This window comes from Mus pahari, unplaced genomic scaffold (genome assembly GCF_900095145.1).
Source record: "Mus pahari unplaced genomic scaffold, PAHARI_EIJ_v1.1 scaffold_7960_1, whole genome shotgun sequence".
NCBI lineage: Eukaryota > Metazoa > Chordata > Mammalia > Rodentia > Muridae > Mus > Mus pahari.
In genome coordinates this window covers 1-17790 of record NW_018391704.1, presented here as the reverse complement: position 1 = coordinate 17790, position 17790 = coordinate 1, and the positions used below count along the sequence as shown (strand labels likewise).

The window sequence follows — 17790 nt, the reverse complement described above, 5'->3', positions numbered from 1 at the left end:
TGGAAGAAAAGTATGAAGGAAACAATTGCCAATGCTAGAGATGTGTCCCTTGGGGCCATCTGATAGAGATAGGGATATTGTTCATCATCACTGAACATGGAATGGAAAGGTCCATAGGTAAGATGAAGGAACTACAACACAAAGAACAGCATGAGGTGTGGTACCCTAAAGAAGCCAGTAATCATATTTACCTGCAAGAGTTAATTATCTATGACATTTCCTCTTTTCTCTGATTCAAATCAGCAAATGTAGAAGCCTGGCATATCCACTTCAAGGAGAAACAGCAAGCATAGCTGTTTGACAAAGAATTATTTCCTTACAATAATAACTGCTATTCTGTCTTTCAGTTTTAGTCATGGATATTTCTGTTTTCAATGTTTGGAGGGATTTTAATGTATTTACATCTTGGTGATATTTTATTAATATTTTTTCAAAAGTCATTTATTCCTTAATCCAGAAATACAATGAAGGTTTACCAGAAAATTTCTATACATAATACTGCTTTAGATTTTAGGAAAAAAATATCTTGCTCTACTTGAAAGTATTCCTTGTATTCTATAGGTTGTGACTCACATAAAGATGTCAGAGAATTCCTTTTTAGGATAAGGCTCCAAAATATTCTGGGAATATCTGATTTTGTGCCTCTTCAAGAAGCAGATAATCAGAACAAATAAATTTTAAAAGGTAAACAATGTTTGGCAGCTTAAAATGTTAGCAGCAATTCAAATAAAAAAAAAAAACGTATCCTACTAAGTACCCTGGTAATGATGTGGCAAAATATATAGGACTCAGAAGTTGAATATCTTGAGGAAAATATATAGAAACAAAATTATATTGAATTGAGTTATCTCTTGCATACAAAGTATATGATAATGATAGACTAATAATCATGTGGAAAAATATGAAAGAACAAATTATTGGAAATACATAACTACTCTTTCTTAGAAAAGTTCACTTGTGAAGTTCTCTTATAACTTATCATAAGGGAAAAAAAAAGAAAACCAAGGTAAAACAGAGCAATTAGTTTTTGTAAAGATATGACAAAACATTTACATCATTAAAGAAAAAGACTGATAATAACTAAGACAGTATGCTGTTGAAATTTTTTCCCATAGTGTCTAATGAAAATTGTCACTATGGTTCTTAATGGTTAGTCATAAATTCACTGGTAGTAAAATGTCTAACTCCACAGACTTGATTGGAGGTTTTCATCCACTCTAATGCCACTGAAATGTCAAAAGAGCCCAGGCTAAGAATGGTCAACCATGCCTTTGCAAAAAATACACCAGATATATAAAAGTTGGCTTATAGAGGGAATGTTTGTAAAATATACTTCTGTTCCACCATAGCTTGTCACTGGTGACTACACTTATAATACCACCCTAACTCAGTTATTTTACAGTTTACGATTATAAACTAAATTTAAGACCAAGATAAAGATAACAGATATCTGGGGAGAGAAATAATATATTCTATATTTAGGAAAAAAAATCTTTCTCTTCTAACTGAGATTTGGATAAATAAAGAAACACTTTGACTGCCAGTCAGTTAAGGATGCAAGATTCTCTCTATCACCCTGCCAGACTCAATTCTTCATGACCTTCTCTATTCCTTCTTTCTGGAGTCTGTGAACTTCTGGAGGTGGCCCATAGCAGAGGGCCTATCATGTCACTGAATAGTAAGTACCCTAGAACTGCATGGATTGACATAAGAATAAGTACAATCTCATCCTTTAACTTCCTTAATATCTATCAAAGTTCCCCAAAAAGACATGACATGAAGAATTCCTGGCCTACAATAACTCACATGTGGAGAAAAGAAGATATCCATGATAAGCCCCAATTCCCATGATTCTTTCAAATTGGGTCCTGTAAGCATAAAGGAACACATAGTATCTTCATTACAGAAATAATTAGGAACAGGCTTATAGACCTTCTGATGATAATAATAGGGTGTACTTGTCATAGTTGTCCCATCACAATGGCCAAAATTATATTTTATAATCAAAGACATATTTGGTAAGAGATCAGGATTCCTGTTGATTTCATCCATTGCAAACGCCAATGCCAAAGCATATTTGTGGTTTTTAGTTGTTTTTCTGTAACAGAATACAGTGTTTATTATGGATAAATGATTATATGTGATCATTTGTACTCAGTAGAAGCACTATGCTATACTTGGAGATTCTTCATCTGACCTCTAAATCGAAACAAATGGCTTTTGCTGTGAGATTGGATTAACAGGAGAACCTGGAAAATAGTGAACATTTTACAAGTTCATGGGAGTATTTCTCCCATAAATATGAATGTATATTGACCTCATTCCCAGAGAGCATTCCAATCTCTGCTTTTGGTTCTTGATCAGAAGGTAAAGAGAAAACCGCAGATATAAACAAAATTGTAATTCTGATCGTATCTTCAAGTTGAATTATTTAGTATTATAGAAATACACGCGTTATGAGACCCTTTAATAGTATATCTCTAGTGTAAATAACTCAATTAGTTAAGGTAGTGAAAATATCATTTGTCAGTACATAATAGTCTCTCTGCAGCAAAATTTGTTTCCTTACTAACAATCACTTATAATTAGTGGTCAATATTCTTAGAATGTCCCATCATATCTATCCTCATTTTGTTATTTGTTCTTACAATGTTTTGGTGAAATAAAATCTTTTCTAAAGACTTACTTTTAAGTAAATTCAAACATCGAACATGAATTTGGTGAATGATACATCTCTATGCCTATGATTCTATGTATATGTGCAAGGATTATTTAGGTCATAAGAGGGCAATACATCCACGTGTTTTATAGAGTATCCTCACTTCAAATGTGAAGGTATACACATTCATTGATTTTTCTAGTTACAAAGAAAGGTGATATATTCATTCTGGGTACTTCCTATTTATTTATTTATTTATTTATTTATTTATTTATTTATCTAATTATCTATTTATTTATTTTGGTTTTGGCTGTTCATGACAGTGTTGATCTGTATATACCTGGCTGTCCTAGAACTCTCTCTGTAGACCAGACTGGCCTTAAACTCAGAAATCCACCAGCGTCTGCTTCCCAAAAGCTGGGATTAAAGGCTTGTACCACAACTTCCAAGCTGGAACTTCTTATCATTTTAATTTCATTTCTAGAAAACACTCTTTATAACCTTTCCATTAACACTAATACAACACTAGCATCCTACTGAGAACTAGGAAAATAAGGAACCTGCTGAGATTGCACTTTGTATGTGCCAGTATTTTATGCATATTAAATAGAAGAGATTTTGGTGTAAACTATATAGAATATGTTCATTTTTGCAATAAAAGTATGCCAAAGACAGTGGCAATAGAATAATATCACATTCTGTTTTTCTTTATTTTTGTAATGAATACTATCTCCTGTATCATTCTTGTCAGTTCATATAATCTGATCAATGAACACCACAGATTCACCTTTATATTTAATGATTAAATCTGAAGTAAATGCAAAAAGGTTTTCACCAAAAATCGTACCCATGTGGTGTTTTCATTCTATATTCTATAAAATATGCCATTTTAAAATATTGTTTATTACCACACATGAAAAAAAAATCAAAATTAATAATATTACCAATACATAAAAGAAATTGGAGAATAGACCTTGTGCAATGTTCAAAATACTTCCTACAACTAAACTTTAGGAAACATCAGTTACTTAAGTTGTCTGTGTATCTTAGTTGGCGAAATGGCTGTATTTAAAAAAAAATCTATAGAGCCAGGCATGGTGGAACACTGCTTTAATCCCAGCACTCGGGAGGCAGACAAAGGCAGATTTCTGAGATCGAGGCCAGCCTGATCTACAGAGTGAATAACAGGGCAGTCAAGGCTATAAAGAGAAACAGTATCTTGTAAAACAACAACAAAAACTCTATCAGCAATCCACAAAAATGTGTATTGATACCATATTGCTAGCATGTCCACCTGTATTTACTAAAACTTCTGAATAGATGACCACAAGATATAAATATCATGAAAGGATCAGAGATTAACAAACTTAGACATGAAAAGAGATGACATGTTTCTTAAGGACATATAAACTAATAAAAAACTCCTCTATCACTGTTCTCAAATGTTCTACCTATCCCATATCACAGATGTCTCACGGGAGAGTGAAAAGGGACATAAACAGCCATTAGTGTTATTAATAGAGTCACTATTCAAGGAATGTACACATATCATTGGATTCCATATGTAACACATATATTTTACTCTAAATGGAGAGTGCAGAATTATACATGAATAGTGTGATGCACAAAGCCACAGTGCTTTTGGAATTTATATTTTAAAACACTTGAATGTATTGCCCTCTATTGACCTAAATATTCCATGCTCATATACGTGCAAAAATGTCCATCTAGGCAGGGAGTGGTGGCAGACACCCTTAATCCCAGCACTCAAGGCAGAGGCAGGTTGATTTCTGAATTCGAGGCCAGCCTGGTCTACAAAGTGAGTTCCAGGAGACCCAGGGCTATACAGAAAAACCCTGTCTTGAAACACCACCCCAAAAAATGTCCATCCAGACATTCACATGAAATGTGAATTTCTGAGTCTAAAGATCTTCTCTTTCCAAACTGGAAGAAGCTTTAGAAGGCAAGAAGTGACCACATGCAATGAACTTGAGGCAGTCAGTTTGTATATAGGTAAAGTTCTTGACAACTATATGTGCCATGAATATTACGGAATGAGCATAAGCTCTAGGATCAACACACTGATGGAAATACTGTCAGCAGAGTTTATGACAATCTATTTGCATGTACTTGGAGTAAAACATAATGAAAAATTATGGGATCAAGTTCAATAAGTCGTCACTATCTAGAGTGCAATACAAAGTGTACACAGGAGGGTTATATATGAACAATCAATGTAGATAGTCCTTTATTCCTCAGCTTCCAGTCTTTAAGTCAGAAGCCTCCTGATTTAAAACAAAACACACAACAAAACCTCCATTGTATTAATTAAAAGGAGAGAGAAACTTAGATTAATTCTGTAAAAAAAAATAAAGTTGGTTCTTTGAGTTCAGATTTAGCAACAGTACAGGATACTCAAGGATTTGCCTAATCTTCAACATCAGACCACACATGAAATATTCTAGATGTCATTTACATGGAAAATACAAATGCACTTACAGGACATTCAGAGTCTGGTTGAAATAATCTTTCTCCATAGGCTTCTGAACTGCTCCAAGGATGAAGGAACAAGTATATTTCAAAGCTGTATCCTTGATTTCATTCAGGTTTATTCTCCAAAAGCACATGGGATCAATGTAATTTGTCATGAGAAGTGGAATGTTGAAGAAGAAGACTCCCATCAAAATGAACATACTGTCCTGCCACAGAGGCAATATGGATTTTGTAGTGACATGCATACTACCACATCAAATTTCTACCTGCTTATATTTCTGTAGTCATATGAGAGGTTTGTTTAATATTTATGATTCTGTTTTGTTTTCCAGATTGCTCCTGGGTCCCACAGGAATTCTTAAACATTCTCTACCCTGGGGCAATGCAAATGGTGTTCATTGACTTTATAATAATCATAGGTAGGTAAATACATAACATAATTCATTTTCAGGCTCCATGATATCACTCTTGTTTTTGAATACCTTCAAGGAAACTCTTTAGTTCAAATTTGGTCCTTGGAAATTTTTGAAAAGGTGATTACATGAACACAATTAGAAAGGATGTCAGTGAATTGTATCAGAAGATTCACAACGAGATATCCAGTAAAGTATAATCAGAGGTAATAGGGAAACACGGGACATTGTTTTACAGAATCCAAGACAGGAATATGCAGTCTCAACTTTATAGTCAATAAGATTAATAGGCAATGTAGAGTGTAGTCTATGTCACACCAGTGACACAAACAGATTATTTAAACAAGACCTGTGCTACCATTGTATTGAGAATGAATAAACTGACCAAGTCAGGAATATACTTAATCTGTCTCTATCCAAAATTATACAATTATTCGCAGATCCACAGTTAACATTAATGAGAAAGATTCAAAAAGATCCAGAGAGAATGCCATTTGTGGGCTTCTTTTTTTTTCTTTTCCTTTTTATTGGTTTTTTTATTTATTTACATTTCAAAATTTATCCCCCTTCCCAGATTCTCCTGCACAACACCTCTATCCCCTTACCCCTCCCACTGTCTCTATGAGGGTTCTCCTCCATGCACACTTCCACTACTACTCAGGACTCTATCATTCCCTACACTGGGTATTCAAGCCTCCATAGGACCAAGGGTCTACACTTCCAGTAATGTGAGATAAGACAGTCCTCTGAAATATATCAAGCTGGAGCCATGGGTCCTTGATGTATACCCTTTGGTCAGTTTAGCCCATGGACTCTACCTTCCAAAAATTCAATACTAATATTAAAGTAATTTTAATGTTTGAATTCCAAATTATGACCATCCTCCATGAACCTCATTATTTATACCATATAACTTGTACTGACCCATCTATTTTACATTATCTTTGTTTTCCTACATTGGTTTTGCTCATTTTACTTTTCATTATTGGCTGTGAAATAGTCTTGTTTAGAAATCACTTCTTAGTATCTTAGAGGGAAATAGTGACTGCGAAGAAACAATTTTCTAATATGTAAATTTTTATTATAAAATCTTTCTACCTATATGTTCTTGTTTGCATTCTAGAATCAATACTGAATATTTGACGGTTTACTGATGATTGTACACCCATGAACATCTCTCATTTCACATCGACTGAAAGAAGCAGAGCACAAATAGGCAACACATTTTGGGGGTGATGATATGCCCTATGTGTTTTAATAACACAAACAACTTTAATGTTTTGCACTGGATATGGCTGTACACTCAAAAGTCGATGTTTTTACAGTATGAATAACTTTTGGTTGTGTGATAAGCGGTCCTAGAGTGTTGAGACTTGAATCCAGAGGAATGTAAATGGGGAAGTCTTTCATAATTATACAGAGTTAAGTTGTCTTTCAAGAGTGAGGGAAAGAACCGAGGTGTCCTTCCACAGTGGAATGGATAAAGAAAATGTGGTACTTTTACACAATGGAATACTACTCAGCTATTAAAAACAATGAACTTACATATTCCTCGGAAAATGGATGGATCTGGAGGGTATCATCCTGAGTGAGGTAACGGAATCACAAAAGAAGTCACATGATATGCATTCACTGATAACTGGATATTAGCCCTGAAACTTAGAATACCCAAGATGCAATTTGTGAAACACATGAAACTCAAGAAGAAGGAAGACCAAAATATGGAGACTTTGCCCCTTCTTAGAACTGGGAAGAAAACTCCCATAGAAGGGATTACAGAGACAAAGTTTGGAGCTGAGACAAAAGGATGGACCATCCAAAAACTGCCCCTCCCATAGAGTTCTTTCAGCAAAATCTTGCTGGTATATGCAATAGTGTCTGCATTTGGTGTCTGATTATGGGATGGACCCCCAGGTGGGGCAGTCTCTGCATGGTCCATTCTTTTGTCATAATTCCAAACTTTGCCCCTGTACCTCTTTCCATGGATATTTTATTCCCTAATATAGCGAGGAATGAAGTATCCATGCACTGGTCTTCCTTATTCTTGATTTTCTCTTGTTTTAAAAATTGTATCTTAGGAATTCTAGTTTTCTGGGCTAATATCCTCTTATCAGTTAGTGAATATCAAGTGACTTCTTTGTGATTGGGTTACCTCACTCATTATGATATTCTCCGGGTACATCCATTTGAGTAAGATTTTCATAAATTCATTGTTTTTAATAGCTGAGTAGTACTCGATTTTGTAAATGTACATTTTCTAAATCCTTTCTTCTGTTGAGGGACAACTGGGTTCTTTCCAGCTTCCAGCTATTATAAATAGGACTGTTATAAACATAGAGGAGCCAATGTCCTTATAACCAGTTGGAAAAACTTCTGGGTATATGCCCAGGATAGATATTGCTGGATCTTCTGGAACTAATATATCCAGTTTTCTGGGGAACCTCCACACAGATTTCCAGAGTTGTTGTACCACCTTGCAATCCCACTAGCAATGGAGGAGTGTTCCTCTTTCTCCAAATCCTCGCCAGCCTCTGCTATCACCTTGTTTTTTGAACCTAGGCTTTCTGACTGCTGTGAGGTGGAATCTCAAGGTTATTTTGATTTGCATTTCCATGATGATTAAGAATGTTGAACATTTTTTTCAAGTGCTTCTCAGCCCTTCAGTATTCCTCAGGTGGGAATTCTTTGAAACATCATTTACTTAATGTGTCTGTGTAGCCTATTAGTATAAAGAGCTGTATTTCAAAACAACTAAATCCACAAAAATGGGTATTGATGCCACATTGATAACATGTACACCTATATTTATTAAAATTTCTGAATAAAACCCAAAAGATATAAATATCCTAAAAGGACCACAGATTAATGAAATTATACATGAAAAGAGATGATGTGTTTCTTAAATAATGGCAAAAACTAATAGACAACTCCTGTATCATAGTTCTAAAGTGTTCCAACTAATCCACACAACAGATATCATCCTTGTCAGTGAAAATGTACATTCACAGCCACCATTGTTATTAACTGCCTCACTATTGACGGAATGCAAAACTATCATTGGATTCCATATGTTCCACATATTTTACTCTAAAGAGAGAATGCAGTATTGAACTTTATAAAACAGAAAATCCAGTTATTGTGTATGAACAGTGTGAAGCACGAAGCCAGAGTGCTTTAGGATTTTATCTTTTAAAACACTTAGATGTTTTGACCCCTGATGACCTAAATATTTTGTGATCACATTCATATAGAAAGAAATCTTCATTCATGCATACATGTGAAATGTGAATTACTGAGTGTAAAAGGCAAGAAGTGACCACATGCAAAGAACTTGAGAGAATAAGATTGTATATACGTAAGGTTCTTGTCAACTGTATGTGCCTGGGGAATTAGACTATGCAAAGACAGGCTGGTCTACATTTGACCTGAGGTCTGAACCCCGGAATGGTCATAATTCACCTACATGACACGATAGGCTTTCCTCCATACTCATCGATCTGTCTGCTGCCTAAATTACTTCCCCCACAGCCTCCACAAGAGGAGCATGGGTAGAAGTCACGTAGGCAATGGCCCAAGCTTCTGACCTTCAGACTAAAATCCTTCCCAGTTACCTAGCAACAATAAAGACCATAAAAAGGGCTGTTCAGCCCCTGCTTGCTCTCTTCTTACTCTCTTACTTCTTGTCACTCACTCCCACCCCTCTCTCTTCTCTCACTACTCTCTTCTTACACTCTCTTACTCATCTCTCTTTTATTCCTTTCTCTTTGTCCTCTCTCCTCTCTCACTCCTCTCTCTTCTCTCCTTGTTTTCTCTCCTTTCACTTCTTCTCTCATCTCTCCCTCTTATTCTCTTTCTCTCTAGCTTTTCTTCTCTCTCTCTTTCTACCTTCTCTCTTTCTCCCTACCTTTCTATAATAAAGCTCTAAAACCATAGAGAGTCTCTGCTCATTAAGATCTGCTGTGCTCACTCTTGCTGTTGTTGGGAAACTCTTCACTCATCCCTCTCTCCCATAACCCTGGTGGCTTTAGCAAAGTAGCTCCAGGGAACCCAGGTAGGCCTGCCCTTTGGATACCCCCTGAAGAGTGAGTTGAAGGCTTGTATGCCTAACCAGGATTGAACAGAAAGGGTAGGCATCCTTCCTACACTCTCCTGACAAGAGAATAGGTAAAACTATGGTGGGGTGTGGGTCTTTCCTACCCTCTCTTCCCCTGGGCCTCCCTTTTTAGTTCCTGACAATGTGCCATGAACATTACTGGATCCAGACTATGCTTTGAGACCAACACACTCATAGAAGGAGTGACAGCAGAGTTTATGACTATCATTTGCATGTAGTTGGTATAAAACACAATGAAATATTATGGGATCAAATTCAATAAATCATTACAGTCTAGAGGGCAAAAGAAACTATTAGTAGGAGGGATATGTTTGAAGAATCTATGTAGATAGTCCTGTATTCCTCAGCTTCAAGCTTTTAAGTCAGAGGCCACCTGACTTAAAGAAAATCAAAACCTGCACAGGATTGATTGAAAGGGGAAGATAGGATTGATTTTGTAAAAGAATTAAAGTTGTTTCTTGGTGTTCAGACTTAGCAACAGTACAGAAGACTCAAGAATTTGTCTAATCTTCATCATCAGACCACAAAAGAAATAGTAGAGATGACATTTACATGGACAATACAAATGCACTTACAGAATATTTAGAGTCTGGTTGAAATAATCTTTCCCCATTGGCATCTGAACTGCTCTAAGAATGAAACAACAAGCTAATTCCAAATCTTTATCTTTGACTTTATTGAGGCTTATTCTCCAATAGCAAAAGGGATCAATGTAATCTGCCATGAGAAGTAGAATGTTGAGGAAGTAGAAGTCTCCCATCAAAATGAACAAAATTGTCCTGCATTAACCCTAGACAGTGTAGTTTGTAAAGGTTCATCCATATCAGCACATGGAATTTTGCCTGCTTATATTTCTCTAGTCAAAGGAGAAGTTTGTTGTATATTTATGATTCATATTTTTTTCAGATTGCTTCTGAGCACTGGAGGAATTCTCAAACACTCTCAACCCTGGGTCTCTGAAACTGCTGTCTACAGCTCATGTAATAAACATAGGTAGGTAAATACATAGGATAATTCATTCTCAGGCTCCCTAATATCACACATGTTTTTGAACACATGTAAGGAAGACTTTTATTTCAAATTTGGTCCTAGGAAGATTTCAACAAGGTGATTAAGTGAATACAATTAGAAATGATGTCAGTGGATTGTATCAGAATTTTCACAGTGAGACATCCAGTAATAGTACAATTGGAGCTAATGGGGACACACGGGACACTGTATAACAGACTCCAAGTCAGGGATAGGCAGCCTCATGTTTGTAGTCACTGAGATTCACAGACCATGTACAGTATGGATTTTGTCACATCAGTGACACAAACAGATTATTTAAACAAGGCTTGTGCTAACACTGTCTTGAGAATCAATAAACAGACCAAGTCAGAAATATACTTAGTCCTGCTCTATCAAAAATTAATAGAGTTATTCACAGATCCACAGTTAACTTACATGATAAAGTTGAGTTTTAAAGGTTCAATGATGCCCAGAGATAATGGCATACTCTGTGCTTTCTTTTTATTGTTTAGTTTATTTCTTTACATTTCTAATTTTGTCCCCCTTCCCAGTTTCTCCTATACAAACTCCCCATCCTCTTACCCATACCCCTTCCGCTAAGAGTGCTCCCCCATTCGCCCATCCACTAATCCTCAGCACCCTATCATTCCTTATCCTGGGTAATCATGTTTCCATAGGATCAAGGGGCTACTCTTCCAGGGTTGTGACACAAGACAGTTCTCTGCAACATATCCTGCTGGAGCCATGGGTCCCCAGATGTGTATTCTTCAGTTAGTTTAGTCTTTGGGACTTTACCTTCCAAACATTCAATACTAATGAGAAAGCAATCTTTATATTTGAATTCCAAATCATGATCATCCTCCCTGATCCTCATTTTTTAAATTTAAAACTTGTACTGACAAGTTATAATGTATTTTACATTATCTTTGTTTTCCGACTTTGTTTTTGGTCATTTAACATTGCAGTAGTTGCTGTGAGAAAGTGTTGTTTAGAAGTATCTTCTTAGTATCTTAGAGGCAAACAGTGACTGTGAAACAAGACTATGTTCAAATCTGTGAACTTGAAAATTTAAAGGAAACATTCAGTACTGTTTTAAAAGATGTCAGAATTATTAATGTTGGCTATGTACTTCCTGTAAACTATAATCATCATGTTTAGATAACTCACACATAGCTCTAATGGTTTAGTTATTTTATTGTGAAGTGGTGTTGGATATTTTCAAATGCTTTTCTTCATCTTATCCATTCTTCTGCTGCTTACAAGTAACATACCCCAACATCAAAGATATAAATTATCTCAGAATAAGCAAGTGGAAAAATTTTGACACAAATGAAGTTAAGGAGCAAGCTGGTGAAGCCATTACAATAGGTAACAAAATAGACTTCATTCCAAAAAACTTTGCCAGAGGTAAAGAAGGATACTACACATCCCTCAAATTGCATTGATACTTATTTTGTTTGCCCCAAATACAAGGATGCCAATTTGTAAAAGAAATACAACTAAAACATAAATCACACATTGACCTTCACACATTGATAGTGGGAAACGTCAATGCATTATTCTAAACAATATAATTGTACCAGCTTGAACTCCTACCAGAAAAGGAGGAGTGTTCATCTTTCTCCACATCCTTGCCAGCAAATGCTCTCAACAAGTTTTTGATCTTAGGCATTCTGACTGGTGTGTGGTGGAATCTCAGGGTTGTTTTGATTTGCATTTCCCTGATGATTAAAGATATTGAACATTTTTTCAGTTGCTTCTCAGGCATTCGGTATTCCTCAGTTGAGATTAATTTGTTCAGCTCTGTACACCCTTTTAAAAAAAGGTTATTTGGTTTTCTGGAGTCTACCTTCTTGAGTTCTTTGTATATGTTAAATATTAGCCCTCTATTAGATTTAGGATTGGTAAAGATTTCTTTCCCAATCTGTTGGTTGTCCTTTTGTCTTATTGACAGTATCCTTTCCATTACAGAAGCTTTGAAATTTTATGAGGTCCCATATGATGATTCTTGATCTTACACCACAAACTATTGCTGTTCTCTTCAGGAATATTTGTCTTGTGCAAAGATGTTCAAGGCTCTTTCCCATTTTCTCCTCTCTATGCATCAGTGTCCCTGGTTTTATGAGGAGTTCCTTGATATACTTAGAATTGAACTTTGTACAAAGAGATAACAATAGGTCCATTTTCATTCTATATGCTAACTGAGAGTTGGGCCAGCACCATTGGTTGAAAATACTATGGTTTTTTCCCACTGGATGATTTTAGTTCCATTGTCAAATATCAAGTGACAATATATGTGTGGGTACATTTCAGGTCTTAAATTCTATTTTCTTGATCTAGCTGTCTGTCACTGTACACTTAACATGCAGTTTTATCACAGTCATTCTGTAGCACAACTTGAGGTCAAGATGGTAATTACACCAGAGGTTGTTTTATTGTTGAGAATAGTTTTTGCTCTCCTAGGTTTTTTGTTATTCCAGATGAATTTGCAAATTGTCCTTTCTAACTATTTGAAGAATTGAGTTTTAATTTTGATGGGGATTGCATTGAATCTGTAGATCGCTTTCAGCAACATAGCCATTTTTACTATATTAACTATGCCAATGAGCATGGGGGATCTTATCATCTGAGATATTTTTTTGATTTCTTTCTTCAGAGACTTGAAGTGCTCATACAGATCTTTCTCATCCTTAGAGTCACACCAAGGTATTATAAATTATTTGTGACTATTGTGAAGGGTGTTATTTTCAAATTTAATTCTCAGTCTGTTTATCCTTTGTGTTGAGAAAGACCACTGAATTGTTTGAATTAATTATATATCCAGATATTTCACTGAAGTTGATTATCAAATTTATGAGTTCTCTGGTGCAATTTTGGGGGTCACTTATATATACCATTATATCATCTGCAAATACTGATATTTTGACTTCTTCCTTTCCAATTTGTATCACTTTCACCTCGGTTTGTTTTCTAATTGTTCTGGCTAGGATTTAAAGTACTATATAGAATAGGTAAGGAGAGAGTCGGCAGCCTTTTCTTGTCCCTGATTTTAGTGGGATTGCTTCAAGTTTCTCTACATTTTGCTTGATGTTGGTTACTGGTTTGCTTTATATTGGTTTTATTATGATTAGGTATGGGACTTGAATTCCTGATCTTTACAAGTTTTTTTATTGTGAACGGGTGTTGGATTTGGTCAAATGCTTTCTATGCATCTAGAAATGACCATGTGGTTTTTTGTCTTTGAGTATTTTATGTAGTGGATTACATTGATGGATTTCTTTACATTGAACCATCACTACATCCCTGGGATAGACCCTACATTATCATGATGGATGATCATTTTGATGTGTTTTTGGATTCAGTTTGGGAGGATTTTTTTTTTTTGAGTATTTTTGCATCAATATTCTTAAGGAAAATTGGTCTTAAGATCTCTTACTTCCTTGGGTCTTTGTGTAGTTTGCATATCAGAGTATTTATAGCTTCAAGGAAGAAATTGGGTAGAGTACCTTCTGTTTCTATTTTGTGGAATAGTTTGAGGAGTATTAGAATTAGGTATTTTTTGAAGGTTGTTAGAACTCTGCACTAAACTCATCTCATCCTAGGCAATTTATTTGTTGGGCGATTACTAATGAATACTTCTATCACTCTAGGGAATAGGGGACTCTTTAAATCATCAATCTCATGCTGATTTTTCTTTGGTAACTGTTAATATATCTAGAAAAATGTCCATTTCATCCAGGCTTTCCAGTTTTCTTGAATATAGACTTTCATTGTAGAATCTGATGAATTTTTGAATTTTCTGATTCTTTTGATATGTCTCTCTTTTCTTTTCTGATTTTCTTAATTAAGATACTATCCTTGTGCCCTCTACTTTGTTTGGCTAATCGTTTATCTATTTTGTTGATGTTCTCAAAAAAACAAAACAAAAACAAAAACAAAAACAAAAAAAACAGCTCCTGGTTTGGTTAATTCATTATATAGTTCTTTTTGTTTCCACTTGGTTGATTTCAGATTGAGTTTGATTTTTTCCTGCCTTCTACTCCTCTTGGGTGAATTTGTTTGTTTTTCTTCTAGAGGTTTTAGATATGCTTTCAGGCTGCTAAGTTATTCTCTCTATACTTTCTTTTTGTATGCACTCAGAGCTATGAGTTTTACTCCTAGGACTGCATTCATTGAGTCCCATAAGTTCGTGAGGGTTGTGGCATTGCTTTAGTTAATCTCTAGAAACTCTTTAATTCCCTCCTCTCTCTCTCTCTCTCTCTCTCTCTCTCTCTCTCTCTTTTTACCTTCTCTCTTTCCCCCTGCCTTTCTACAATAAAGCTCTAAAACCATAGGCAGTCTCTGCTCATCAAGGCTGCACTCACTCTCGCATATGTGGGAACTTCTCTTCACTCTTCCCTCTCTCCCATAACCCTTGGGCTACTGTGTGTGGACCAGGGGCCCCAGTTTGGGCTGCCCCTAGTCCACCCCCCATCGAGTGGGTCAGAAGCTTGAATGCCCACCCAGGGCTGAGTGGAAAGCATCTGGAAGCCTTGCTACATCTGCCTGTCCAGAACATAGGTAGAAATCTGGCTAGACCTGGGTCCATCATTCCCCCTCTTCCCCAGGGCCCCGTTTTAGTTTTCACACAGAATTATGTAAAACAGCAGATGATAGAAAAACAGATAAATAATGTACAGTGTTAAGAGAAATAGAGATGTATGAGAAGGCAATGTTGGAGTCAAGTTCTAACAACAAAGAGATGAAAAGTCAGAGAAAGGTGAAAATGGTCATCTTGTATATCTAGGCATTGTTGGCATGAGACATTAACCTAGTCACAAATCCTTTTAACTACAATAAGTGCTCTCTGTATGATGTGCTGGCATAGTGCTATTATAGAATCTTTGAGAACATCCAGTCAGTAACTGTTACAACTTGAGGCACATACCATAAGAGAGAGCACATGTATAACACTGCCTGAATGACTAGGAAGCAGAGACTGGTGAGCCCGGAAACTCAGGATAGGATCAAGTATAACTGAAAAAAAATTAAAAATGCTATCAAATGACAATGTGCTCTACTCATAGATTGTTGCCTAGTTCAATTTTCATCAAAGAGCCTTCATCCACTTACTAATGGAAACTGATGGAGAAGCACCTCACCCCCTAGACAAACATTAGGGAGCTTTTGTTGGAATTCAACAAAGAGTTGAAGGAATGACTGTAGGTGTTAGAATAGTCAAGAGCAACATTGGAATACCCATAAAATCACCAACTATGGAGCCTGATAGGTCTTATGCACATAAGTAATTGTTGTTAACTTGGGGATAATTTATAATCCTAATAATGGGAAAAGGGAGATCTCTGACTCAATGATTTGGATCCTTTTCCTCCTAATGTGTTTTCAGGCCCAGCCTTGATATAAGGGTTTGTACTCAGGCTTTCTTTAAATCTAATATGATGCCTTTGATATCGATGAGAAGACAGTTCTATTTATTGGAAGGGAAAAAGATGAAGAGTAGATTTTGGGGAGAAGGGATGTGATGGAAGTACTGGTAGGTGTAAATAGAAGGGAAATTGTGTTTAAGATGTAATATGTGTGAGAGAATAAAATAAGTTAACCAGTTCACAATATCACCTTAAGTTGTAGATTCAGTGTTGTTGGCTGTCATCAAATAGGTATAGTTGAAATGATGCAAAAGCTTACAGAAGTCTGAGGGTATTATATTAGACTTAAAAACTACTGGGCAATATACAGAATGCAAAGTAGATATTCTGTTTCTTAAGTCTAATATCTGTTTCCCACCAATAAAGAGATGAAATGTAGAATGGACATATAATTTCAAAGTCAAATTTAGACAAACTTTCTAATTGAAATGATAAGAAATTTTTGTAGAAACTGCAAACAACATAAAACTGCTGGTTACTTTTGCATATGAAAGAATATTTTTCATAATTTAAAGAAATATTAATTTCAGATGGGTTATTACAAATAGGTTTGTGTGTAGAACAAAATTGTAGTTCTAGATGTGTGAGGTAGTTGTGGGAAAATTATGTGTTTGAGTAGAGCCAGAGTGACACAGTTAAACTCTTATGTTGTAGAATGTATGAAAATTCATGGGCCTAGGTTTCTACTCTGCCTTAAGTGTTTAGATTCCTATGTGAAAGACACACCCACCCTTATACCCTCAAAAAGCTTTATGTAGCACAATAGCCAGACAAATACTACTTTTTATATTGACAGAGTTTATTTTCTCATCATTAGGCCCAAGATACTACTTACTATTTTTCAGATGGGCTCCTCTTAATTCTGTTTAGCTTTCCCCAGGGACATGTTCTTCTGACACCTAACTCATGGTGGCTCCTACTTCCTCATGAATTCAGTTAATCCCTTAACTTTCTCAATACATAAAGACAGAAATCAATAAGGCCAACTAGCTATATTTTGAACTAATAATATTGTTCAATTTCAGTTTTGGTTAAACATTAAGGTAGGATAGGTAATTACATCAAGTAATTGAAAAATATAGACTAGAGTTTTAAAGTAATTCATATTTAACCATTTTGATACTTCTTTCAATGTAGTTCCTAATATATCTTATTTGTTACATTTAGAAAAGATCCATTTTTATTACAGAGAAATGTAATAATTTTTTATTGTTATCAAATTTAATATGAGAAATAGTTGTAATTGTATTTACAGTCCACAGTAAATATTCAATTTCTTTTTTATTTGATATTTTCTTTATTTATGTTACAAATCCTATCCAGAAAATTCCCCATACTCTCTACCCACCCCTTCTCCCCTACCCACCCAATCCCACATCTTGGCATTGGCCTTCCCTTGTGGTGGATCATATAGAGTTTACAAGACCAAGGGGCCACTCTTCCCAATGATGGCCGATTAGGCCATCTTCTGCTATATATGCAGTTAGAGACACGAGCTCAGGGGGTACTGGTTAGTTCATATTGTTGTTCCACCTACAGGGTTGCATCCCCCTTCAGCTCCTTGGGTACTTTCCCTAGCTTCTCCATTGGGGGCGCTGTGCTCCATCCAATAGCTGACTGTGAGCATCCACTTCTGTGTTTGAAAGGCACTGGCATAACCTCACAAGAGGGTCC

At 35.7% G+C, this 17790-nt stretch overlaps 1 protein-coding gene across 1 annotated transcript in view; it reads right to left on the bottom strand.

The window, feature by feature from the left end:
* LOC110314662 (vomeronasal type-2 receptor 116-like) overlaps positions 1-5352 on the bottom strand; it is a 17316-nt gene extending 11964 nt beyond the window's left edge. Inside the window, exons 1-2 of the mRNA XM_021188916.1 lie at positions 5159-5352; positions 1807-2098 (exon numbers count right to left, since the gene is read on the bottom strand). Coding sequence (XP_021044575.1) covers positions 1807-2098; positions 5159-5352 — 486 coding nt within the window. The remainder of the gene's footprint in view (positions 1-1806; positions 2099-5158) is intronic.
* Between the last annotated feature and the right edge of the window lie 12438 nt (positions 5353-17790).